The sequence below is a fragment of the Quercus suber genome, unplaced genomic scaffold (assembly GCF_002906115.3).
Source record: "Quercus suber isolate HL8 unplaced genomic scaffold, Cork oak 2.0 scaffold_141, whole genome shotgun sequence".
In the NCBI taxonomy this organism is placed as follows: Eukaryota; Viridiplantae; Streptophyta; class Magnoliopsida; order Fagales; family Fagaceae; genus Quercus; species Quercus suber.
This window is the reverse complement of record NW_027069602.1, coordinates 303,165-330,736: the sequence shown is the minus strand read 5'-3', so window position 1 is coordinate 330,736 and position 27,572 is coordinate 303,165. Positions and strand designations below refer to the sequence as shown.

Below are 27,572 nucleotides of genomic sequence, written 5' to 3'. Positions count from 1 at the left end.
TCATTACATAATATAAGTTATATAAAATGCCATATATTAGTATATTAATGAAGAAAAAATCCATGTCATATGTGAATAAAGTAAACAAGAAAAACACATTATTAAAGGAAAATAACAATAAAATGTCATATGTAAGTGAAGTAATAAAAGTTTCTTAAAAAAAAAAAAAAAGAGAAGTGAAGTAATTAAAAAAAATGGTTTAGGAAAAAAAAAAATAATGATTCATTTACATGCTGGTTGAAATCACCATGCCAAGTGAAATTTAGTGGAATTGTCCAAAACAGGTGGAATGAAGCATAATGGGCCGGAATTTGGAACGAGATGGAGTAGAGGTGTGATTTCTACCGGTTAACTAATTGGAATAGAAAATTCCGGCCATTTCAAGCAGAACGGAAAGGAATTCATAGGTTATTAAGGCAATGGCCTAAGGACCTGAATGGAAGAAGGTCCTCGAAAATAAAATATATTATACTTATTTGTTTTATAGTATTGCAAACTAAAAAAAAAAAAAAAAAAGATTTCTTCTATTGGCCAATAGAATGCCTTGTTTATCTATTTTACAATGTAAAAATTTTAATTACAACCCAAATGTTTAATGAATAAAATAATTTTTAAAGATATTATATTCTTTTCGAATGTTGTGAATTTTATTAATACGTTTTTCTATGTTTGCGATAGTTTATGAGTGTAAAAATTTTTAATGTCGCAAAAACTTTACTCTTCATTTTTCTCTCTATCACAATTAAAATTAGAATTAGTAATTTTCTGGACAAATTCATTATTGAATTCTCTTGTTCAATGCTGAAAGTCCAATATTGCCAAGATAGACAATAACCATCTCAAACATGATATTTATTTTAATACTGATTGTTTAGATCTATTTTTAGAATTAACAGTTTTAAAAATATATTTTATAAATTGATAAAAATAGTCCAATTAACATATTTGATTATGTAAAAAGGTAAGATTCTTTATACCTTGTATGCTTAAGTTATCTAGATTTCTCGCCTACCCACTTAGTTTCTTGAAGATCGTATGTTTATTCTTTTTCTAATAATTGTATCTTGGACTAACTTCTTTACCCATACCTATCCATTAGAGTGTGGGAACTCTTGCCCATTTTTCACTATTGCCGATGTATTGCATCGCTTATGGGGAACACCCTTGATAACCCTTGCCCACTTTTCATTGTTGTCGGGTGCGATGCAATATATCGTTAGTAGGGGTGCCTTAACAACTATTTATATTGGATCCATTCATATTATAGTGATTTAATTTTACATTAACTGTCAACTTACCGCAAGCTTCCTCCTTTACCTAGATTTGGGACTGCATATGAACTAAACATATGGCACTAAGCACAAACATATGTGGGGTTAGTAAGCAATAACCTTTTATTTTGAACAAATAGGTGCACAATGCAATTGACAATTAAGAAACTTCTATATTTTAGTTTGGTGTGGTGATATCTATAGTTTTTTTTTTTTTTTTTTTAATGTTTTCACGTAAACTTTTGAAAATTCACATTTTTCCACCACATTATTGTGGGGGTTGGAAACATGAGGTTGGGCCGAGGCCTCTACCAATACCCTGACCATCACAACTAATTTGTAAAATAGGAAGGCAATCTACAAGGGGAGATCTACACAAGTAAAATCTAAGTTTGAATGAGTACTTTATTGATTATTGGTATGATTACTCTCTTACAAGAAACCAAAGACAGATACAAGCTCTCTCTAAATGTTCGTACTAACTTCTTCCTAACTTTTTCCAATCCCCACTTAGTATGGGGGAAGACCCTATTTATACACCAAATCCCTCCCTTTAGTAGTGGGCTATCATGATAGAATTTAGAAGATGCTTGTCCCATTAAGTGCCTTCTCCCCCCTTTTAATGATGAAAATGAACTTTAAGGATGTAAACTGTAAAGTATTGTTCAGGCTAGTCATTCGGCATTAAATGTAGTTTGTGTTAGATGGGAACGCCTAATTAATGCAGAGGTGATTTTTGCTTGAGTTGTGAGTCACCTCACCTGGCTTCTCGGTTGGATTTTTGGGTTCAATCTTCTCCTCGGCCACTTCATTGATAATTTTTCCTTGGCCAAAATAGTCTGAGGAGTGATGAACTTCATGGCTCTCCTCGGTGAATGGGTGGCCACATCCCAATTGGGTAGTCATTCCATTTCTCAAACTTGGGCCTTACTTCCCAAAGGACATAGGCTGGGCTTGGTACCTCAGACCGCCTTATTCTCTTATTGGGCCTATGTTTTGTGGCCTTTGGAGCATACTCAGAAGACCCCTTCCCTACGATTATCATTATATATATATATATATAATTGAGTTTAAATTTTTAAGGAAATGCTAAAAATACCAAGAATTTTATTACGTTAGATTTATAAACTAACATAATAATGAATGTGAGTGGTAGATTTCAAAACATAATAAATGAACATCTAAATTACTTCTATGTGATTGCTTATACATCAATTTGTAAGGCTATATAGTAAATTTATAGTATCCCTAACATCACTTATTTTATAAGGACCCCAAGAAAATCCATTTAATAGAATTTTGCCAAATTATATATTCTTTAAATGATAGAATATGATGGTGTCACCAAAAAAGCCAACTGCTAAACTCGTCCATATAGCTCGTCCATAGGAAAGCAACCTCATTTGCTGTAAGCTCGTCCATCCGTTTGTCCAGACGGACGAGCTCGTCCAAGGATTCACTCGTCCATCAAACTAGCAAGATGGACGAGGGTCCTGAAATTCTCCTCTGCACTCTGCTTATCTATTAGGATGTAACCGTTCCTCCTTTGAAAACGGGTATAATTAATGGAATCCAAATGAAGTAACCTCCAAAGCAGTTATGGGAGTTACCTTAGAATCTTCCAAACTACACAACGCTTGGAGAAATAACTGTCTCAGAAGACACTATATAAAGGCTCTTCTATTGAAATGTGAGAGGTAACTCAAAAATTTTACATTAAAAAAAAAAATATACTTTCCCTTCCTGAGAATTGAGAATTCACTGACTTCACCATCGGAGGATTTTTGACCGGCCTTCACCGGTCTCCTCTGACTTGTTGTTTCTTTTCTTCAGGATTTGGCTTGTAGATCATTACGTCCGGAAATTTTAGCCTACTGATTCATTGGATTTATCAGTTAGCGCCGTCTGTGGGAAAGAAGATAGAATTTTTTACGTTTGAGTTTCATCGTTGAATTCTGTAATCTCTTTCTCCGACAAAGGGCTGAAATGGTCCGGACAAGATCGAGGGCTACCAGTCCAGGCTCTCAACAGAGTAGAGATGCGTCCAGCAACCCTCATCATGACCGTCAATCGGTGTCTGCAATGCAACCTTCATCAGTTCAACACATGCAGTCTATGGCTGTAGCCATGGCGGAATTAACCCGCTAGAATTAGGAATTGAGAAGGGAAATTAACCTTAGAGGGCAACGTCAAGAGGTCTATGGAGAGGAGCATGGTCAGAACCAAGCAGATGGAAGAAATGTGGAGTCAGAAAGTCAATCGAGGGGTAATGCACCAAGAAGAGTGCCACACTTAGAAAGGGAGATGGATCAAATGAGGAAAGTTATGGCTGAGATGAGGGAAAACATGAGAAGAACAAATCCTGTAGAGGATCTGGTTCACCGAACAGACTCCCCCTTCACAGCCCCTATCAATGGTCATCCTTTACCTCCGAAATTCAAGATGCCTTCCTTGGATTCATATGATGGGACGCGTGACCCATTTGACCATATCGCTACGTTCAAAACTACCATGCACCTTCAAGGGGTTCTAGATGAGATAATGTGTAGAGCTTTCCCCACCACCCTTAAGGGACCCATGCGAGTCTAGTTTAGCAAACTACCCCCAAATTCAGTAAGTTCTTTTGAGGAGTTAAGCAAATTGTTTGTTAATAATTTTATTGAAGGGCAAAGGCACAAGCGTTCCTCGTCTAGTTTATTGACTATAGAGCAAGGGGAGAATGAAAGCTTGCGATCCTTTATCACACGCTTCAACAGGGAGGCTTTGACCGTGGACGAGGTAGATGACAAGTTATTGCTGGCAGCTTTCCATAATGGGGTCAACTCCGACTTGTTCATACATAAACTTTATGAGAAGGAACCTCAGTCCATGGCCGAACTCTTCCATTTTGCCCAAAATTTCATGAATGCAGAGGACGTGATCATAGTTAAGAAAAGGAAGAGAGCTGAAAGAATGGACACAAACCCTGCTCGTCACTCTGAACAGGGTCCTTGTCTGAAGAAGGGACGAACAGAGGATAAGAAAGACCGAGAGAAGAAGGCAGGTCCATCAGCGAGGAATCAACAGTACACTCCTTTGAACGTGCCGCTCGAGCAAGTCCTTATGCAAATCAAAGACGAGCCTTCCTTAAAGTGGCCGGAGAAGATGAAGGGAGATCCTAACAAGCGCAATAGGAATAAGTATTGTCGCTTCCATAGAGATCATGGGCATGACACGGACGAATGCTTCGATTTGAAGCAGCAGATTGAGAATCTCATCAGACAAGGGAAGTTGAGAAATTTCCTTGGACGAGACCACAAGGACGAGAAATTGAAAGGGAAGGTAGAGGAATCATCACGACCACCACTCGGAGAAATAAGAATCATTCTAGGGGGAAGTTTTGCAGGACAGTCGTCCAAGTCAAAGAAAACATATTTGAAAGCAGTGCAGAACGTTCAACTCTCAGGACAATCACCGAGTGCAAGGACTACGAACGAGCAAGCCATCACCTTCACGAATGAGGATGCAGAGAGAATTTATCACCCTCATGACAATGCTATTGTCATCACCCTCCTTATTGCTGACTACAAGACTAGAAGGGTGTTGATAGATAATGGAAGTTCTGCTGATATTTTGTATTATCCAGCTTTTCAGCAGATGAGATTAGGACGAGACCTGCTCTGACCAGTAAGCTCCCCCCTAGTAGGTTTTGGTGGAATGAAGGTACAACTTGTGGGCAGTATTTCATTATCAGTGACAGTGGGGGCATGCCCACAGTAGGTTACCAAGGAGGTGAACTTTCTTGTGGTAGATTGTTCATCCTCGTACAACGCTATAATTGGAAGGCCGACTTTAAACAGTTGGAAGGCTGTAACATTCACTTATCACCTGTCGATTAAGTTTCCAACAGAGTAAGGAGTAGGACAAGTACATGGAGACCAACTAGCATCAAGAGAATGTTACTTGGCGATGATGGCTATGGATGAACAAATCCAAGCCATGAACATTGAAGAGAAGAGAGTCGTGGCAGAACTTGCTGAAGTGTTAGAAGATGTTTCTTTAGACTAGACAAGTCCTGAGAGGTGTACCAGGATCGGGGCAGATCTAGAAGAAAAAATTAAGGAGGACTTCATCCGGTTTCTGAGAAAAAACACTGATGTATTCGCTTGTCTCATGAGGATATGCCGGGTATAGACCCCAATGTCATTACACATCGTCTAAATGTCTGTCCTACCTCAAAGCCAGTTCGACAAAAGAGAAGGGTGTTTGCCCCGGAGAGAGATGAGGCTATTAGAGACGAGGTTCAGAAGCTGATGGCGGCGAAATTTATACGAGAAGTATATTATCCAGATTGGTTGGCCAATGTGGTGATGGTCAAAAAGGCAAACGACAAGTGGAGGATGTGTGTAGGTTTTACCGATCCCAACAAAGCCTGCCCAAGGATAGTTATCCATTACTGCGCATTGACCAATTGGTGGATTCTACTGCGGGCCACAAATTACTCAGCTTCATGGATGCTTTTTCTGGATACAACCAAATAAGGATGAATGAGGCTGATCAAGAGAAGACATCCTTTGTCACTAGCCAGGGATTGTTCTGTTATGAAGTAATTCCCTTCGGTTTGAAAAATGCTGGAGCAATATATCAAAGGCTGGTTAACCATATGTTTCATCCACAGATCAGGCGGAATGTAGAAGTTTACGTGGATGACATGTTGGTGAAAACTCAGGACAAGGGAAGACATCTAGACGACCTGCAGGAGACATTTAACACACTAAGGCAGTATCATATGAAGTTGAACCCTAGCAAATGTGCTTTTGGAGTATCTTCAGGGAAATTCCTTGGTTTCATGGTTTCACACAGAGGGATTGAGGCAAACCTAGAAAAGATTAAAGTAATTCTAGATATGAAGCCTCCACAGAGTATCAAAGAAGTCCAGTCTCTTACCGGACGAGTTGCTGCCCTTAACAGGTTTGTTTCTAAAGCTACTGACAAGCGTTTACCATTTTTCAAGGTTCTAAAGAAAGCATTTGAGTGGACGGACGAGTGCCAGAGAGCCTTCCAAGATTTGAAAACATACCTCGTTACGGCTCCATTGCTGAGTCCGTCCGTGACAAGAGAGGAGCTGTTTTTATACCTGGTAGTAACCCCACATGCCGTGAGCTCAGCATTGATAAGGGAGGAAGGGAGAATACAAAAGCCAGTGTACTATACAAGTAGAGCACTTAGGGGAGTGGAAGGACGATATCCCCTAATGAAGAAGTTAGCTTTCGCACTGATAACAGCCTCCAGAAAACTAAGGCATTACTTCCAGGCTCATGTCATCAACGTTATGACGGATCACCCACTTAAGAAAGCAATGAACAAGTTGGAGGCTGCAGGACGATTGATTCAATGGGCTGTCGAGCTCAGTGAATTCGACATAAAGTACCAACCTAGGCATGCTATAAAAGCTCAGGCTCTGGCAGATTTCATTGCAGAGTTCACTCCAAGTTATGATGATGTAAGTGAGACGGAAGGCAACCAGAAGTGGATCGTCCATGTTGATGGATCATCTACACAGCATGCCGGAGGAATAGGTGTGATCTTGCAATCTCCGGAAGGGGATAAACTGAAACACAAAGTTCGCTTGCAGTACCAACCAACAAACAATGAAGTTGAGTATGAAGCTCTTCTCAAAGGGTTGGAATTGACCAAGTCCGTGGAAGCAAAGTCAATACTCGTCTTGTCAGCTAATCATGGGCCAGGTGAATGGGATGTACGAGGCTAAGGAAGAACGAATGAGGAAGTATCTTAATAGGGTGATGCGACTTATAAAAAAATTTGGGGAAATTAACTTTGTTCAAATCCCAAGAGAGGAGAATGTGGAAGCAGATACCTTACTGAAAGAAGCTTCGGCGAATGAAGCCGTCAACAAATTGGATGAGATTCAGTATATGCCGAGTATAGATATCCCATAAGTACAACAGCTGCAGAGCAGAGAAAATTGGATGGCTTCAATTGTATCATACTTAAAAGATGGACGACTTCCAAAAGAAAAAGATGAAGCAAGAAAGCTGAGGGTAAGGTCAGCCAGGTACGTTCTTATGGACGGGATTCTGTACAAAAGAGGCTTTTCCCAGACTTATCTCTGGTGTCTGGCTCCGAACGAAGCAAACTATGTACTCAGAGAAATTCATGAGGGAGCGTGTGGCAATCATTCAGGAGCCAGATCACTCGTCCACAAAGTCGTCCGTGCAGGATATTACTGGCCAAATATGTAAGATGATGCTAAGGCCTATGTCAAGGTCTGCGATTAATGTCAACGGTTCAGTAAAGTCCCCAGACAACCATCAGAGTACCTAACCCCAATGACGGCCCCATGGCCCTTCGCACAATGGGGACTAGACATCCTGGGTCCTTTCCCAATAGGCGTAAAACAAATGAAATTTCTTGTGGTTGCTATCGATTATTTCACCAAGTGGGTAGAAGCAGAACCTTTAGCTAATATCACACAACAAAATGTCAAGAACTTTGTATGGAAGAACATTGTGTGTAGGATTGGCGTGCCTAGGGTGTTGGTATCCGATAACGGACGACAATTTGAAAATGCACTCTTTAAAGATTTTTGCATGCACTTCAGGATTCAGAATCACTACGCCTCACCCGCCCACCCACAAGCAAATGGTCAGGCTGAAGTTGCAAACCGATCATTGTTAAAAATAATCAAGACTTGGCTTGAGGGAGCAAAGGGGGTATGGCCAGATGAAGTACCCGGTGTTCTGTGGGCATATAGGATGACAACGAGAACTCCTATAGGAGAAACTCCTTTCAAGCTAGCCTATGGAACAGAAGCAGTCATACTTGTAAAAATGCATATGGCCAGTCATAGGGTGGCAGCTTATCGGGACAAAGATAACGAGGGGCAACTCCGTTTGAACCTTAATCTAATAGACGAGGTAAGGATGGACGCTGAACAAAGAATGGCAAGGTACAAAAACCTTATGGCTAGACAGTATGATGCAATGGTAAAGCCAATGCGGTTTGACATAGGCGACCTCGTCCTGAAAAGGGTTTCCTTAGCAACAAAGAACCCAGCTCATGGGAAGTTGGGACCTAATTGGGAAGGCCCTTACAGAGTTATCAACTGCAAAAGACAAGGATCCTATTACTTGGAAGCCCTGGACGGGAGAAGGTTGGAGCATCCTTGGAATGTTGAGCACCTGAGGAGATACTATCAATGAGAGGCCAACCCGGGCGAGTAATTCTGGATGAGCCTGAGCTGAGGACTACATAAAGACTTATTTATTTAATATTTGCTTTGTTATTATATTTAAGTCATTGACAGAGTTATGGTTTGGTTTGTACTTATATTTCTAGAAGGCATAAAAACTCTAAAGTGTATGCCTCGTCTTTAAACAATACTTTTATGTTATGTATATAATGTTATGTGGAGTATTGATTTTCATGTAGCTAAAAGCTGAAAAGCTCAAGACGAGAAAATTCTCTGAACGCAGAGATGTATCGCCAATTTTTTCTTAAGGCAAATTCGTCCAAATGAAAGGACGAAGTGAAATTTATGCCATCCAAGCAAACTCATCCAAATAAAAGGACGAGGCAAAATTTATGTCATCCAGGCAAACTCGTCCAAATGAAAGGACGAGGTAAAATTTATGCCATCCAGGCAAACTCGTCCAAATGAAAGGACGAGGTAAAATTGATATCCAGGCGAACCTGTCTAAATAAAAGGACGAGGTAAAACTTACGCCGTCAAGAGATTAACATTTACTCGTCCATACAATGGACGAAGTAAAATATTATGCATGTCCCAAGTATGAACGAGGAAATGCATAGACGAGTATCTTTGGAACCAAAAACATTTCGGTCCATGGACGAGAAAAAATGCAGAGTCTCAGGATGAAGATTGGCAAAATCAAAAGATGAATAATGCTGAATTACTACTTCATATGGATAAATCACACTTAGTGAAATTCCAATAAAAATGGTAAAAATATATGTAATATGGATGAGCTGAGCATAAGGTCTAGCATGTGAAAATAAAGACTTGTCCATGTGTATATTAAAGAAAGGTAACATCATTCATTCAACTGTTTCAAAGGCGGACAACCAATGTCCAAACACCTTTGTAAAATTAAAACTTGGAGTTTTGCGTAAGCTCGTCCTTAAACTATGGACGAGCCAAGTGTACTTGCATTACATAGAAAGGTCCTAAAACAATGGACCAAAAAAAAAAAAAAAGCGAAGTACAAAACATTGAAACATTTCTTAAGTCTGGGGAGCATTGTCATTGGAGGCGTCTTGAGGAGGAAGGGTTGTAGCATCGTCTTCAATATTGGCGTCTTCAGAACCTGTTTGAAGGAGAGAGCTGGTAGCAGCATTCAGGTTAAGTTTAATGGAGCTAAAGTCCACTTCAGGGAAGTTTTCCATAGCATCCATCCTAAAGTCTTCAAAGCCAGCTGCATAATTGGTGTCTAGAAGATCAGTGTATTGCTTGGACGCCTTAAACTCAGTCACTGCATCTTCTTTCACCTTGGTGAGAAGAATACTCAGCTTGTCATTCTTCTTCTGTATATGATCAAGACGAGTATCTTTCTCCACCGCATCAGCTCTCAGCTCCTCAACCAGGTTCTGTGCTTCCTTCATCTCTTCCTTAGCTTTAGCAGCTACTTCAGCCCATTTCTTCGACTCGTCCTTCACTTCCTTGATTCTCGTCTCCAACATGATTCTCATCCTATCCAACCCAGTAGCTTGCCTAGACGCCGCTATGAATTTGGACATGGCTTGCAAAAACGATTACAATAATTAAATAGAAAGACGAAGAATCTTGAAATAACAAGGACGAGGTAATGATATGTTTACATACCTTAAAAAGATCATGAACACCAGAGTGTTCAAAATCCTTTAAAGACATGTCATAGCAAGTGTTTATGTCCTCGTCTGTGATAGCGTTCTGGAAGCGCTCCCATGCAAGATCTTCATTCTCAATAATGTTTGAAGATGCACTTTGGGAAGGTTGGGACGAGGTAGATACGATCGTCTTGGGCGGAGGAGTCTTGGACGGAGTCACATCAACTGGGGTGGACGAGTCCATATCAAATACTTGAGTGGGTTACTGGGAAGAAGGGGGCTTGGGCTTAACAACCTGAGACGAGTCATGCTTTCCCTTTTTGCCTCGACGGCTGGGGAGGCTTCCCAAATCCAAATTCTTGGATATAGTTTTCCTCTTCTCCCCAGCTGATGGACGAGGTTGAGCCTGAGTTTCAAGACGGCCCTCTTCAACCAGAGTATCCTTTCCTCTGTTTTCCTTCAATGTTGCCATTCCTGAAGCAAATAAAAATAATAATAAGTGACAGATTATAGGAAGCTGAATAAAAGTTAGAAAAATATCATGAAAAATGTTTACTTTTTCGCACTGTAACTTCGTGGGCAATTGCCTCGTCCGAGGGATCAGGACTAAACCCCCCAATTAAAAAGATTGCGTAGATTAACTAAAGAATGAAAATTTATGTTGGCGTGAAGGCGAGCCCTATGGACGCGATCATGATAAAACTTGCTCAAGGACGAACGTTTAACACCTGTGAAACAAATCACAAATTAGACGTTTGGATAAAGTTATATATACAAAAAAGAGGGAAAGAAAAGTAAAAGGGGAAGGACGTACTTTCAAGACGCAGGTTCCCTAAGTCTCCAGAGTAAGGAGTAAAGGGGTCCCTTCCAACCTCTACAGGATTGCCAGACCAAAAACCAGAGACGAAAATAAATTCTATCTTCCAATTCCTGTCAGACGAGGCCAGGGACTTGATTAATCTACAATCCCTGCCCCTTGCTGTAAATTGATGAAAGCCAAGAGATTGGCTTATCTAAGAAGGTTTATAACAAAAAAGAAACTCGTCCATAGTAAGAGGACGGTCCCTTCCAAACACTTCATTCCACAAAATTTGCATTGAGATAATCAATCTCCATGCATTTGGATTAAACTGACAAACACCTAAACCTAACCTAACTAGCAACTCTCTAGCAAATGAATTTAAAGGAAATCTAAGGCCCCCCAAGAAGTAGGCTTCATAGACGCCTATTCCAAAATGGGGGTTGCAGCACCATTCTCCACGGACGGCTAACCTTGGGTTAAATTCGTCCGGAAGCTGATACTACGCCTTAAGGTTTGAGAGCCTTTGTTCAGATGTTTTAGAGTGGACGCCTACTGCACAACTATAGACTATTTCCTCTTCGTCTGTAGGGTTGGACGAAGGAACATTAGACGAGGTACCAGCTTGGGAACCTGAAGCTTTCCTAAGTTGCTCCTGAAGAGCTTCTACAGGAAATCCAGGGACGCCAGAGATGTATTCCTCGTCCGTAGAACCTCCTTTGCTACTGTCACTACTACTACTGGAACCACTATAACTAGAAGAATCTTGATACTCGTCTATAGCCCTATCTGTACTATTGCTAGACGAGGAAATAATGGTAGACATTCTGAGGAAAAAGGAAAACCTAAAGGAAGGAAGAGAGTACCTGGCTCTAGACGCGGAGAGACTTCTAGACGAGGTTCTAGATGAGGAATTTCAGGAGGAAAATCTCAGTGAATGTGAAGGGCACAGAAGGGATTCCACTATTTATAGATAACCAAATGGGGCACTCGTAGTGACACGAGCCAATCAGAAGAGACCACGTGGCTTGTGCCTCAAAAGAATAAAACGACGCAGCAAAGAACCAATAGAACTGCAACATGTGGCACATCCCATCTAATGCAACTGCGTTTCAAAAAAAAAAGAAAAGAAGAGAAAGTGAGTTATAAACCAATATTTCCTTAGACGACCTATGGACTGGGGGTAACTGATGGTGTCACCAAAAAAGCCAACTGCTAAACTCGTCCATATAGCTCGTCCATAAGAAAGCAACCCCATTTGTTGTAAGCTCGTCCATCTGTCTGTCCAGACAGACGAGCTCGTCCAAGGATTCACTCGTCCATCAAACTAGCAAGATGGACGAGGGTCCTGAAATTCTCCTCTGCACTTTGCTTATCTATTAGGATGTAACCGTTCCTCCTTTGAAAACGGGTATAATCAATGGAATCCAAATGAAGTAACCTCCAAAGCAGTTGTGGGAGTTACCTTAGAATCTTCCGAACTACACAACGCTTGGAGAAATAACTACCTTAGAAGACAATATATAAAGGCTCTTCTATTGAAACGCGAGAGGTAACTCAGAAATTTTACATTCAAAAAAAAAAAAAAATACTTTCCCTTCCTGAGAATTGAGAATTCACTGACTTCACCATCGGAGGATTTTTGACCGGCCTCTACCGGTCTCCTCTGACTTGTTGTCTCTTTTCTTCAGGATTTGGCTTGTAGATCATTACGTCCGGAAATTTTAGCCTACTGATTCATTGGATTCATCAAAATATATAGTTTTATATATAAATAAATATCATAATTATATATATATATATATATATTCATATTTTGTTGAACTTTTCAATGCATTACATAGATAACTGATTAGTTTGGGAAAATTCATAAGCCTTTCGTTTCATTAGTCATTTAGACCGTTTTATATGGAACAATGGAATGGATAGGCAACCACATGTACTAGTATTTTGTGCAAGTGTATTGCCAATTTAAAATTGAAGGTTCTTAAAATTTATTATGATAATGTTGATTGTTTTTGTAACTTGTCATGTGTAAGTTTTTTTAGACTGAAGTACACTTTCCGATCTTAAAGTTTGGGGTTATTTTTATTTTGAATTTTTACATTTTAAAATTTTTATTTTGATTTTTTATATATGTTTTTGTTTTTATATAGGTCATGTTGTTCAATTTTGTTAGTAATTTGATCATTAGGTGTAACATAAATGTTGCCCATTAAGTCATGTCACTCGTATAATGCCAAATATAACTAGAATCTGAATATTTATGAAAATAGATGACTTGGATGAAAACGGAATCAAACAGTTATTCGTAAAGGAGAAGAATAGATATTTCGGCTAAGCTCAGCTCGTTTGGTAATGTTGTTCTAGTAATGTTGTTTAAGTGTTGTGGAAATACGTATGAGTGAAAAAGTGTTGTGGAAATATGCATTGTGTTGTTCAAACAATGATACCAAACAGGTCCCTAAGGCCATGTTTGGTAACTATTTTCGTTTTCTATTTTCGTTTTCTTGTTTTCAAGGGAAAAAGTTTTTTTTTTTTTTCAAAATGAAAAACTCGATTAGTTAGTTGAAAGGAAAAACACATTTTCCAAAAACAAAATTTAGTAAATTTGTTTGGTAGTTGTTTTTGAAAGAGTTGAATTTTGTTTTGTTTGGTTAATTTTTTTTTTAAAATTATATTTGTAGGGACAAGGCCCAAAAACAGTATATTGGGCCTTGAGCCTTACCCAAGGACCCTAGTATGTTTGAGGAGAGACAAATAGTAGGGGGTCACTCCAGCTCAGTGCCACATAAGTAAGAAAAGAGTTAAAGATGGTCCGAGGAGCAATGTCTCCTCGGACAATACGAACACTGCTCCTTTACATATCCCATCGCAAAAATGACCTCAATAGAGGCACTGGTGTCAGAGGCATATTGCATAAACCCACAAGAAGGAAGGAGACCCAAAAATATCTAGGTAAAGGGTGTTATCTCCACATTAAATGCACTGCAACTACTTTTCTGGTTGCATTTATGTGGAGAAGACCCCTGAACAGTTTTTCCTTGGTCGCCGCAACTTACAGAAGGGCCAGAGGAGATGTTTGATGGGACAAGTACTCAAATAGTAACTCAAATTATCGACAAGTGGAGGGTAAAGATTGTCCAAGAGGGACTATATAAGAAGGGAGACCCTCTATGGAGAAAGGGGGAGGGAGGACGGTAGCAACCGGAACTACTATTGTATTCAATTTCATTAATCTATATGAATATCTTCCTCCTTGGCAATATGTTCACACCAACTTTACATACTTTGTTCTTGCATGATCGTCTTTCAAACACTTCCTAGCCGTTGTTAAATTCACTAGAGCCTAGTTCTTGGACCCATTCTCTACAAATTTATTGTGCTGGACTCATTAACCTATAATCCCATATTTTTTGGGCTTGGGCTGCAAACCGTGCCCATACAATATTTATTCTAATTCAAAAACACATTTGCTCCAAAGTATTTAAAATCCTTACACCTAGAAGAATTATAAAATCAAATGTTTTGTATATAACATTCAAACCTGAAACTTTAATCATATAAGTAAGATTGAAACTATAACACTTTAATTAAGTGTTATAAAAGATAATCAATAACTAAAGTTTACAACGTGGCATCAATGCCAGGGAATCAATTTCATTAAAAAAAAATTACATACCAATGCTCTAGCAATTTCGTAATAATCCATAAACAAAGAAAAAGGGAAAAGACTCGTACCTTTGAGTGATTGGGTCCCTAAAATTATAAAGCTCTTCAAAAAATCTGACAGGCCCACATAGACCTACTACATCACGCACAACCCCAAAAAAAAAAATAAATAAATAAAAGAAAAGAAAAAAAGAAAAAAAAGAAAAAGAAAAGAAAAGGAGACTGAGATAATGAATAGAAAGGGAATAGTAGAATCTGACGAAAAACAAAAAGCAATCATGAAGGACAATTTGGTGAAGACCAATCACTTACCTTACAAGCGGTTCTCTCAATCAAGGTTTTCTCTGTGAGGAAGATGGAGGCGCAGAGGTAGACAGAGGAAGATATAAAGGTTCATTAGATACGATTTAGGCTTTAAATATTGAGTGAAAAAAAGTGGAAGCATGAGAAAAGTTTTTGTCAGTCATGTGGATCGAACCAGTTTGCTAGTTCATTAATAGGCCGTGTAACTAGCGTGTTTTCTAAGGAGAGTAAAAACTAAAAACTAAAAACAGCTCAAGACCTATTTTCAGTTTCCTTCACAATATGGAAATTGAAAATAGTTTTGTTTTTTGCCTAAAATAAGTTACCAAACAAGTTTTTTACTTTAGGAAACAGAAAATTGTTTTTGAAAATAGAAAATTGAGGAAAAAAACGGTTACCAAACATAGCCTAACCTTTCAAAAACTAATCAAACCTTTTACCATAGAATCTAGATGTGGCAGTTCAAGCCACACATTCAAAAGATTCTTTCTCTGTACTCTACCCCTCATCCTTCAAAATGGTAAAGGTGAGTGATTTTGCATTTATTTATTTTTTATGGGTACATACGTGAGTATAATACTTCAATTTACTAGTTCTAATAACTTAAGCTAGAGAACCAATTTAGGGTCTATTTGGTAATGTTGTTCTAGTAGCATTGTTTATATTTTTTAGAAATACGTATAGATCATGGGCGGCTCCACATTAAGCTCAGGGGGTTCAAATGAACCCCCTGAACTAGCCTAAAAAATATATATTATAACGTAAAAATTTTTTTGACCTCTTAAAAAATTTGAACATCCTAGCTCTAAAATTTTGTTAAACACAATTGAAATAAGTTTGAATTCGACACTCTTAACAATATCTTGCCTTTTTAAACACACAAAAAAGTCCAATAACAAACTAATTTGATCTAATTTTTTTTTTTAAAAAAAAAAGCCCAACAACATAAGTATAAATTTGTTAATCTTAATTCTTAAACCTTATAAAAAGCTCATTTAGCTCTTAAAAATTTTGAAATCAATCAATCAAATAAAAGATCAGTGGATAAATAATTTGTTTGGCTATATATATTGAAAAAAATGTAACTAATAGAATTGATAATGAAGATATAATGAAACGATTTCAAAATATAAAACATCAAAAAAGGTAATTGTAAAACTTCTTGCATTTGGGTTTATTTTTTTTAATGCCAATATATTCAACTTCATTTTTGTTTTAAATTTTATATAATTTATGTTTCTCATTACACCTCCTAGAAAATAATCCTAAAGCTTTTATTGGCTTAGATGAAAAAGTACGAGTATTTGGGCAAGCTCGGTAGTACTGGTTTTGACTTTCCCAACTATTTGGCCAGTTTGCGTTGCTGGGACCTGGGGTTTATGAATGGAACAAAACCAGCTTGGGGGTCTCTTAAAAAAGTAAAGAAAAGATATTCGGCTAAGGTTTTTCCAAAAACCACACAATCGATGTGGCAATTCAAGCCACATATTCCTCAGTTTCTTTCTCTGACCTTTATCTCTCACCCTTCAAAATTGCAAGGGCCAGTAATTTTTTTTTTTAAGGCTACCCAGTACGTACCCACTCGAGTATAATGCTTCCATTTGGTTCTAATGGTTCCAGCGAACCAAATCAAACTCAATGGTACTGGTTTAGACTTTTACCAAACTACATTTGATAAGTTTTGCATTGCTGGCTGGGTTGAGCTAATGAGTTTATGTACAGTCGGTGGATAATGATTGTCGTTAATTACCAGCATTGTCTGTGGATAAGCCACCATGAGGCTATTACTACTCCATGTCAAGCCAAACCTGAATGGTTCAGAAAGAAAATCACATATGAACCTTGTTTGACATCAAAGTAGGAGTAAAAAAAAAAAAAAAAGGAAAAAAAAAAATCAAGAGCTCATTTTTAATTATCAAATTATATTAAAAAATAATGTAGCCCATGTGAATTGCATATTATTCAATTCTCTTGGAATTACAATATTTCTACATTGAAAAAAAAAATTATTTATTCAAGCAAACAATTATTAGATGTTAAGAACTAGAAATATCTAGGAAGTTTGTCTAAGACCATAGATGCATACACTAGCCTGTTCCATGTATCTGGCAATCCAGGCAAACACCAGTGGCTGCAATCGGCATAAGACCAAGGTTGTCTTCGTTGCATTGCTGTCAATAGCTTCCCTTGCTTTGTTGTGTAAACTGATGGATGTGCATCTCTACGATACTGAGATAGCTTTGTGATGTTCAAGTACTTCACTGGTTTCTTCATGCTGCTAATTGTTCTCTCAACAATCTCCACCATTGACTTTGGAAATATTGCTTTATAGGACTCATCCATGATGAGTTTAGTTTCATTGTAGCACCACTGCTTCCCTTTGTGTTCTGGTGATATGCTTCGAAAAAAGACCTTGGTATTGTTTATGTCCACAGTCTTATCAATCCAGCGAGCCCAAGTCTTCATGGCCATCTCAAATGCTAATCCAGTCTCTATTTTATCCACCTCCACCACTTTTTTTCTATACTGAAAGAAGTCGAACCTGCAAATTAATATCACTCCAATTAGATACAACAACACAATCTTTTTCCCATGGTTTTGCAGTGCAAGTTTATGAGCTGGTTATAATAATTCACACAAGACTAAAAAGCTTACTCTTTGATTTTCACAGGATGATTCCACCAGTGGCCGGTGTTAAATACCATAATATGAGCACCATGCCAATTCTGTGCTGAGGCTGAAAGTTTGTCTAGCCTCATAATTTTTTTACCACGTCTTTCTTTCAATTCAATTAGAAAGGGGCTCCAGTAGAACTCCACAGAACAATTGTAGTCCTGTTACATTGCAGATTGTTCATCTTTTTAAGGATTTGTAGCTGTCATTATGCATGAACAACTATTGGAAATACGTAGAAGAGACAGTATGATGAAACATTCATCTTACCTTTGCTCTAAGAACCTTGTAGTCACCACTTTTCACATTAACATAGGCTTGTGAAGAAGGAATAGGAATAGCAGAGTAAAGAAGGCAAGCAAGAGATTCCCACTGATTTCTGTTGAGTGAGTCTCCAACTATAATCACTCTCTTCCCTCTAAGTCTCTCTAACGTGTCTGTACCATTAAACCTTAAAAAACAAAACCTTGTCAGCAATGGAAGAATTTGCATTGATTGAAATAAAAATAAAGTAAAAGTGGGCCAGTTTTTAACTTACCTGGGAATCTCACACCCCTTAGCTTCCCAATTCCATTTTTCGTATACGAAATCCGGCCTTCCATTCCTTTGGCAACTAACTTGATCACTAAGAAATGGACACTGTGACCTATTATACATAGGACTCGCTGTCGGGTCATAAACCCATTTTCCATCAAAGATGTTGCAGACATGTTCTACCTCATTTGTCTCATTTTCATGTTCTCCAACGTTTGATGGTTGCAAAAACTGCATGCTTGCTGCTGGATGCGGAGCCAAGTTGCCGCTATGTTCTTCCTTATTTATCTCTTTTACGTGTTCTCCAACATGTGATGGTTCCAAAAACTGAATGCTTGCTGCTGGTTGCTGAGCTGAGTTACCGCTATGCTCTTCCTCATTTGTCTCTTTTTCATGTCCAACATATGATGGTTCCAAAAACTGAATGCTTGGTGCTGGCTGCTGAGCTGAGTTGCGGCTATGGTCTTCCTCATTTGTCTCTTTCTCATGTTCTCCAACATATGATGGTTCCAAAAACTGATTGCTTGCTGCTGGCTGCTGAGCTGAGTTGCCGCTATGGTCTTCCTCATTTATCTCTTTCTCATGTTCTCCAACATATGATGGTTCCAAAAACTGAATGCTTGCTGCTGGCTGCTGAGCCAAGTTGCCGCTGTGGTCTTCCTCATTTGTCTCTTTGTCATGTTCTCCAACATATGATGGTTCCAAAAACTGAATGCTTGCTGCTGGCTGCTGAGCCAAGTGGCCACTATGTTCTTCCTTATTTGTCTCTTTTTCATGTTCTCCAACGTTTGATGGTTGCAAAAACTGAATGTTTGCTGCTGGCTGCTGAGCCAAGTTGTCGCCATGTTCTTCCTCATTTGCCTCTTTTTCATGTTCTCCAACGTTTGATGGTTCCAAATGCTGCATGCTTGCTGCTGGATGCTGAGCCGAGTCATTGGAAGATGTTGTTGCTGATAATGTAATGTTTTGAACACCAGATAGTTTTTCACTGTCATGGCCCTGATTCAAAAAGACTAGCAGAATAATGCAGCTTAGGAAACTTGCAAATATACAGAACCTCCATTTGTCAGTGATAGTGGAACTTATCTTCATGGCTATGATCCTATTTCTCATAAGTTGAAGGCAGGGTTATTTCTCTTTATGTTGAAGGCACGTGATGGTCTGTCTGGTTCAGAATGGACTTTAGGTTAGCTAGAAGCAGTGGCGGAGCCACTAAGGGACCCCATAACCCATTATGTTTTTGTAATCTCTCTCTCTAAGGGGGACCATATAGCCCATGAAGTTTTTGTAATCTCTCTCACTGTAAGGGTACACCATAGAAATAAAGATATCGCTGATGCATCAGGTACCAACTGATGCAGGTAAAAGAAGAATCTCTAACACAGAATAGCTACAACCCTTCCCCCAAACCTAAGTTCTACAAGATACTAACATAATGCTTAATTAGGAACAAATGCAGTAACATTATTGTGTCCAAAACATAAATAATACATATTATGATTGGTGGCTTGAATAGTACACGTGAGAGTGCATAGTCCTTGTCTTGGAAGGATTTGTAAACCAAGTCCTAGTTATATTAGGACTTGTATAACGGACTTTGTGATATGCTCTCAAATAATATACTCTAGCCGACTTATACTTTGTATAAATATATTTGTTATGCGGCAATTGATTTATTAGTGATCAAAGACAGCTGCATATTATTTTAGAGTTTTAAGCTGTGCTTTGTTTTGAGAGAAATTTAGATTTTTTCTAGTTATGTGCTTCTGGTAATTAAGAGCTTTTTTGGGTGCATTTGTGAGAGCGGTCAAAAGTTAAACCTTGTGTTTCATGTGATTGTTTTGTTATTTGAATACACATAACAAATAGATATTTATGCTTCCGCTATTCTCAACAAATTGATATTAAAGCTTCCGCTTTTATAACAATACATTTTATTTTTTATTGGGTAAAAATCATAGAGGCCTATAGTAAATGACTTCATCAACCTTATACATAGGGGCGATTACTTGTGTTAATAGGTCATGTTTGTGTCATGTTGATGTATGGGTATTAGACTATATAGCTCAACCCTAATTCAACTCATTTTATAATCGTATCAAAACCCCTCAACCTTAAGACTACTTATTTATTAAGTTGACTGACATGACATAACTCATTTTAACCCTTTTAATACACAATCTAAGAAAAAGAAAGCAAAAATAGAGTTGAGAGCTCTTTTGGGTGTATTTGTGAGAGCGGTCAAAAGCTAAACCATGTAAATTTTTGTGTTTCATGTGATTGTTTTGTTATTTGAATACACACAACAAATGGATATTTACGCTTCCTCTATTCTCAACAAATTGATATTAAAGCTTCTGCTTTTATAACAATACATTTTATTTTTTATTGGGTAAAAATCATAGAGGCCTATTGTATATGACTTCATCATCCTTATACATAGGGGTGATTACTTGTGTTAATAGGTCATGTTCATGTCACGTTGATGTATGTGTATTAGACTATATAGTTCAACCCTAACTTTACTCATTTTATAATCGTATCAAAACCCCTCAACCTCAAGACTACTCATTTATTAAGTTGACTGACATGACATAACCCATTTTAACCCTTTTAATACACAATCTAAGAAAAATTAAGTGAAAATAGAGTTTTTTTCCCCTTTGATTTCGGTAAAAGGGTTAGGACTTTTAGTTTCAATGAAGAATTTATCAATATAATCATTAAAATTCTTTTAATTACTCAATTCTTTTTAGAGTTCAAATTTATGTTAGATAAAAATGATATGTAATTATACGAATTAAGTCATTTCGTGTTAATTATCCACAATTGACCCATTCATTAATGGTGTTAAAGCGTGTCACTTGCTTTGACATGAATCCCTTTAAATTAAACATCGGAAAATTGTGACCTATATATAAGTTCAATTTTTCCAACTGCAATCACATTAGGAGCCAATGTTCACTCCACAATATAAATACTTGTGGGGTGTGGGGGGTAAGCGCCGGAGTTTAAGTTTTTAGGAAGGAGTTTCACACATATATACACTTATATTATGCTAGAATATAATTTATATCTTGTATAAAAAATAATAATATTAATAATGGGAGCTTTAATTTGCCTTCGATCTTATCCATTCTTAAGAGAATTGGATAGGACATTAATGCCATTAATTCTCATGAGGTTCTACTAAAATGAATATAAATACTATATTTTATTATTATAAAATTAATTACAAATAATTGCAAGTTTATGTTTAACTTGAGATTCACTCCAAATATAATAAAATATCTCGCTTTAGAAATTCTTTGGAAATTTCAAATTTTCTATAATGGGAATCATTTTTTCATTCAAAAAATTCAAAATCAAACAATAGATGTTAAGAACTAGAAGTTTCTATGGAGTTGTCTAAGACCATAGATGCAAACAGTAGCCTGTTCCATGTATCTGGCAATCCAGGCAAACACCAATGGCTACAATCGGCATGAAACCCAGGTTGTCCTGGTGTCAATAGCGTTCCTTTCTTTGATTTGTAAACTGATGGATGTGCATCTCTACGATACTGAGATAGCTTTGTGATGTTCAAGTACCTCACTGGTTTTCTCATGTTACCAATTGTTCTCTCAATAATCTCTACCATTGACTTTGGAAATTTTTCTTCATAGGACTCATCCATGATGGGTTTGGTTTCATTGTAACACCACTGCTTCCCTTTGTGTTCTGGTGATATGCTTCGAAAAAAGACCTTGGTATTGTTCATGTCCACATTCTTATCAATCCAGCGAGCCCAAGTCTTCATCGCCATCTCAAATGCTGATTCAGTCTCCATTTTATCCACCTCCACCACCTTTTTTCTATACTGAAAGAAGTCCAACCTGCAAATGTCACTCCAATTAGGATATAACCGCACAATCTTTTTCCCATGTTTTTATAGTGCAAGTTTATGAGCCTCTCATAATAATTCACACAACACAAAAAAAGCTTACTCTTTGATTTTCAAAGGGTGTTCCCACCAGTGACCGGTGTTAAATACCATAATATGAGCTCCATGCCAATTCTGTGCGGCTGAAAGTCGGTCTAACCTCATAATTTTACTACCACGATTTTCTTTCACTTGTGTTAGAAAGGGGCTCCAGTAGAACTCCACAGAACAATTATAGTCCTGTTACATTGCAGATTATTCATCTTGTTAAGGATTTTAGCTGTCACGATGTATGAACAGGTACAGAAATAAGTAGAATAGACAAAATATATGATGAAACAGTCATTTTACCTTTGCTCTAAGAACCTTGTGGGCATTACTTTTCACATTAATATAGGCTTGTGAAGAAGGAATAGGAATAGCAGAGTAAAGAAGGCAAGCAAGAGATTCCCACTGGTTTCTGTTGAGTGAGTCTCCAGCTAATATCACTCTCTTCCCTCTAAGTCTCTCTAACAAGTCTGTACCATTAAACCTTAAAAACCAACCTTGTCAACAAACAACAATGGATGAACTTGCATTAATTGAAATAAAAACAAAGTTAAAGTTGGCAAGCTTTTAACTTACCTAGGAATCTCACACCCCTTAGCTTCCCAACTCCAACTTTCGTATTCAAAATCTGCCCTTCCATTCCTTTGGCAACTGACTTGATCACTAAGAAATGGACACTGTGACCAATTATACAAAGGACTTTCTGTCGGATTATAAGTCCACTTTCCATCAAAGATGTTGCAGATATGTTCTTCTTCATTTGTCCCTTTTTCATGTTCTCGAGTGTTTGATGGTTGCAAAAACTGCAAGCTTGCTTCTGGATGCTGAGCTAATATTCGGCTATGTTCTTCCTCATTTGTTTCTTTTTCATATTCTCCAACCTTTGATGGTTCCTCTGAAAATTTCATGCTTGCTGTTGGATGATGAGACAAGTTGCTGCTATGTTCTTCCTCATTTGTCTCTTTTTCATGTTCTCCAATGTTTGATGGTTTTAAAATCTGCGCGCTTGCTGCTAGCAGGTGAGCCGAGTCATTAGATGATGTTGTTGATAACGTTATGTTTTGAACATGGGATAACTTTTCACTGTCATGTCCTCGATTCAAAACGGATAACAGAATAATGCAGCTTATGAAACCTGCAAATGTACAGAACCTCCATTTGTTTTTGATAGTGGAACTCATCTTCATGGCTATGATGTTATCTTTCTGAAGTTGAAAGCCCTTTACGGCTTGTCTGGTTCAAAATGGACTTTGGGTTAGCTATAAGCAGTAGCGGAGCGACTAAGGGTACTCCATAGCTCATGATTTTTTTTTTTTTTTTTTTTTTTTTTTAAAAAAAATCCTATTCAGCTATAAAATTAAAAAAAAAAAAAAAAAAAAAAAAAAAAAAAAAAAGAAGAAGAAAACTAACATAAAATATTGTTAAATATATTTCACCCAATCCATCAATCGACAACAATTTTTATCATTGCAACTCAGTCCCTCAAATTATCATTTTAAGCCTTCTATTATGGTTCATAGCTCACATGCTTTCAACTTATAAAATTATTGTAGCTTGTAAACTTATTAATGAGTTTGGTTACGGGTACTGATGTGATTGTAATGCTTAATTAGTGACAGATACAGTAACACGTGAATAATACTTCGTATTTTTTACAGGGTTAAAAATTATAAAGGCCTATGTTAGGAAAACTGTACGGTTCAAAATTTCAAACTGCAACCACATTAGGGGAATTTAATAATGGGAGCTATAATTTGCCTTCTTATTCATTCTTAAGAGAATTTGTATAGGACAGTTATGCCATTGATCCTCATCAGGAATACCATCTCTTTTTCTTTTCACTAAGCAATTGGATCGAGCTGAAATGCAATCTATCAACAAAAAATTCGTTCAAGAAGTTATTCCCAGATTTAAAGGTTAGGATTGAGGGGTTTCTTAGTCAGATCCTAATCTGTGAATTAAGAAAATCAACTGATAATTTTAATCGATCTCCAAAAATGTTATCACCAAAATCACTAAATGAAGATATCAATTGCACACCCAAGGAAAAGAAAACACAAACACAATTTAAGTGAAAGAACATTTTCCTTGAAGAAAAAAAATCATGGGACACACTCTAAATTAATTTCTATATTCACATTGAACTTGCAATATAAACTACATTGTAGATATATAAAAAGTGACAAATATCATACACATTTGCAAAAAGTATACAATATAAGTTTATATTGTAAATAAAATATAAACATGTAAAAGTCTAAAATTAAGTAGGATGTTCTGTCAACTTTATGCCTAACTTGAGATACTCTCAGATATAATAAAAAATTTAGGTAAACTTACGTGAGATCTTCACTCATTGTTTTAGTTGAAGCACCCGTAAAAGTTTTTCTTAGAGAGAACTGCAAATTCATGTTCCCTAGTGTATGTCCCACGGCTAAATAAATAGCTCGTTTTTTCTTGCCGGGGGCAACATCGAGTTGACTCTCCTCACTACTTTTTCTTCTATGATGCTGCATCCTTTGGCTGTGCTCTCACTGTATTTTCTTTTCTTCTTTGATTTCAGAAGGCACACACTACTCTCTTAAATTATATAAATAAAAACCATTTAAGCCTTATTTATTTATATATATAAACCCCAGGCTTTTTTTTTTTTTTCCCTTCAAAAACTTAGTGTAATCCAATCGAATTAAGGATTTCCCTTTGATTATGCTCAAAAAAAAAAAAAAAAAAAAAAGGATTTCCCTTTGTTCAATGAAATGTTGATTTAGGAGTCTTTATCTGAGTAGATGTGGATTGGACTTGCAAACTCCCATGTAGATTTTTACGTATACCGTTAAGAGGTTTTTTCTTCAGTTTGTTATAGATTAAGGTGTCAGTTTTGTCCCCTATATCTACTATCAAGATGTCTTTTCGTTAAACCTTATCTCCGTTCTATGTGGGGTCACAATTCCTTAATGTTTCTCAGTCTGTCTCTACCTACCTTTAACCATTTTGTTACATTCTTTTCTGCAACGTTCTGATGTACACAGTTTTCTTGTTTTTCTGAAGCCATGAAAGCCACTGTACGTACATCTGGCATAGAACCTTAAAAACAAATTGGGTGATATATGGTAAGGGTCCCTGATATGAGATTTGATAAAGTTCAGTTTTGGATTGAAGTTTCCAACATCTCTATTAAGAATATAAGACCATGAGTTTTGATGTGGCCAAAGCAATTGGTGATTTACTTGAGAAAGTTGAGGTAGATATCACTTGGAATCGGGTTGAATAGGATAAGGGAAGGGAACAGAGGGCCACCCCCTTTTTGTGATTATTGGAAGGAAAAATACAAATAGTAATTATTATATATATATTAATAATTAATATTTAAAAGTTCTAGTTAAAAAAATTTCATGTATTCTATTTTTTTTTTTTATCTTTTTGATAGAAAATTCATATATTATAAAATTGATATTTGGTCTAAAAATCCAAAATTTTAAAATAACCACCTATTTGTGGCCAGTAGCTCTTTAAAAAAAAAAAAAAAATCCATTTTTATTAACGGAACAAAAACAGACCCCCTAAAAAAAATATTTGATAAAGAAAAAAACAAATTACTTATGTATTATAACCGTGTTTTGTATGACACTTTGAGGATTTTTTTTTTTAATTTTTTTTTTTATTGAAAGATCACAAATATTTTTAAATCATAGCAGAAGAAAGTATATTATGGAGAAGAACTTGTTCTAAGAAATAAGGATTCTCTTCTATCCAAGTGGAGAAGTTAACAATGCCCTTGGCATGTTTTGCTAAAAGGTAAGTCGGTCTATTACCCTGTTGGCGTACATGGGAGAAGGAAACCTATCGGAATTCTCTACATAACATTTGTATTCCTATACCATCAAGTCTACAAAGGAGGGAGGCTGAGCCAATCTAGTGACAGCGTAGTACAGAACAAGAGAGTCACTCTTCAGGATAACATATTGCACTCCAACTTCCAAGGCCTTTGCTTCTGAATCGAGCACTCCTAGTGGGGCTAAAACTTTCTTGCTCAATGCTGCAGCGACTTGACCTTGAGCATCCCTATTAACCACCGCTATCCCCACTGTTCCTTGCTCCGAGAATGTCGCCCCATCCACATTTATTTTAAAACCAAGAGCAGCTGGAGGTATCCATGATAAAACTTGTGTCGCTAGAGTTGAGGGAGTCTGAACTAAATCCACTACTGCACAATATTCTTCCAAATACTACAATACCTATGATAGTAGGACATTACCTGGTTTCACCTAAAGATTTTTTTTTTGGCCATCAGCAAATTGATTTTAGAATTGAACATCATTATCAATTGAACATTTTCTATGCTGAAATTAAGGGTGTTAAATGAGTGGGTTTAGAGTGAGCATAATTGGATTAGGTACATAAAACTCATTTACCCATTTATTGCACATTTAACTAATTACTCTTGACCCGAGCCCAACCCAACCCAACCCAACCCAATTATTATGAGTAAACCCCAACTCACCCAATTACTTAATAATCAAAATTACCAAAATGCCACTAAAACTTAAAAATGATTAAGTACTCCTAAAATCCTCTAAAATTACCAAAATACCCCTAAATCTAAAATAAGACTGAATATGCTCAAAAATCATTGAAAATTACCAAAATACCCCTGAAACCATGTAAATGACCGAAATACCACCGAAATCTAAAAAATGTTTGAAATACCCCCAGAAACCTAAAAAATGTCTGAAATACCCTGAAACTTAAAAAATGACCAAAATACTCTCGAAATCTAAAAATGACTAAAATACCCCTAAAACCTAAAAATTACCAAAATATCTCAGAAACCTAAAAAATGACCAAAATACTCCTGAAACCTAAAATGACCAAAATACCCCTGAAACCTAAGAAAATAACCGAAATACTCCAGAAACCTAAAAATTACCGAAATACCCTCGAAATCTAAAAAATGACCAAAATACCCTCGAAATCTAAAAATTATCCAAAATACCCCTGAAACCTAAAAATGACCAAAATTCCCCCAAACCTAAAAATTGACCAAAATACCCTTGAAACCTAAAAATGACCAAAATACCCTCTAAAACTAAAAAATGACCAAAATACCCCCTTAAACCTAAAAAATGACCAAAATACCCATGAAATCTAAAAATGATCAAAATACCCTCGAGACCTAAAAATGACCAAAATATCTCTAAAACCTAAAAATGACAAAAATACCCTCAAACCTAAAAATGACCAAAATATCTCCAAAACCTAAAAAATGACCAAAATATTCCTCAAACCTAAAATGACCAAAATACCCCGAAACCTAAAAAATGACCAAAATACCCACAAAACCTAAAACCTGATTAAAATACTCTCTAAACCTAAAAAAATGACCAAAATACCCCCGAAACCTAAATAATGACCGAAATACCCTCGAAATCTAAAAAATGACCAAAATAACTCTAAAACCTACAAATGACCAAAATACCCCAAAATCTAAAAATTATCCAAAATATCCTGAAACCTAAAAATGACC

At 37.0% G+C, this 27,572-nt stretch overlaps 3 protein-coding genes across 3 annotated transcripts; 1 reads left to right on the top strand and 2 right to left on the bottom strand.

The window, feature by feature from the left end:
* The first annotated feature begins 3,575 nt into the window (after positions 1-3,575).
* LOC136068905 (uncharacterized) lies at positions 3,576-4,934 on the top strand. The gene is made up of 2 exons (XM_065776734.1): positions 3,576-3,816; positions 3,937-4,934. Exons 1-2 carry the CDS (start codon positions 3,576-3,578, stop codon positions 4,932-4,934), a joined length of 1,239 nt encoding a protein of 412 aa, XP_065632806.1.
* A 9,770-nt stretch (positions 4,935-14,704) lies between these two features.
* LOC112027335 (protein trichome birefringence-like 42) lies at positions 14,705-19,170 on the bottom strand. Its single transcript, XM_065776732.1, has 6 exons — positions 18,940-19,170; positions 18,083-18,270; positions 17,815-17,995; positions 17,527-17,705; positions 16,934-17,413; positions 14,705-14,831 (listed from the first exon to the last, which is right to left on the bottom strand). Exons 1-6 carry the CDS (start codon positions 19,168-19,170, stop codon positions 14,705-14,707), a joined length of 1,386 nt encoding a protein of 461 aa, XP_065632804.1.
* Positions 19,171-21,457: 2,287 nt separating this feature from the next.
* On the bottom strand, positions 21,458-23,235 carry LOC112027334 (protein trichome birefringence-like 42). The gene is made up of 4 exons (XM_024060013.2): positions 22,625-23,235; positions 22,352-22,532; positions 22,065-22,240; positions 21,458-21,953 (listed from the first exon to the last, which is right to left on the bottom strand). The coding sequence occupies exons 1-4, from the start codon at positions 23,233-23,235 to the stop codon at positions 21,458-21,460; spliced, it is 1,464 nt and encodes a 487-aa protein (XP_023915781.2).
* Between the last annotated feature and the right edge of the window lie 4,337 nt (positions 23,236-27,572).

Excerpts from the sequence above, each read along its gene's own strand:
- LOC136068905 (XM_065776734.1), top strand. The coding sequence starts at position 3,576 with ATGGATCAAATGAGGAAAGTTATGGCTGAGATGAGGGAAAACATGAGA. Across the intron at positions 3,817-3,936 it reads GGTTCTAGATGAGATAATGT|GGCAAAGGCACAAGCGTTCC; the intron begins GTAGAGCTTTCC and ends ATTTTATTGAAG.
- LOC112027335 (XM_065776732.1), bottom strand. The coding sequence starts at position 19,170 with ATGAAGATAAGTTCCACTATCACTGACAAATGGAGGTTCTGTATATTT. Across the intron at positions 18,271-18,939 it reads TTGGAGAACATGAAAAAGAG|ACAAATGAGGTAGAACATGT; the intron begins GCAAATGAGGAA and ends CATGAAAATGAG. Across the intron at positions 14,832-16,933 it reads GCATCTATGGTCTTAGACAA|TTCGTCAGATTCTACTATTC; the intron begins ACTTCCTAGATA and ends TGCTTTTTGTTT.
- LOC112027334 (XM_024060013.2), bottom strand. The coding sequence starts at position 23,235 with ATGAAGATGAGTTCCACTATCAAAAACAAATGGAGGTTCTGTACATTT. Across the intron at positions 22,533-22,624 it reads AAGGGGTGTGAGATTCCTAG|GTTTAATGGTACAGACTTGT; the intron begins GTAAGTTAAAAG and ends TTGGTTTTTAAG. Across the intron at positions 22,241-22,351 it reads ACAAGGTTCTTAGAGCAAAG|GACTATAATTGTTCTGTGGA; the intron begins GTAAAATGACTG and ends GCAATGTAACAG.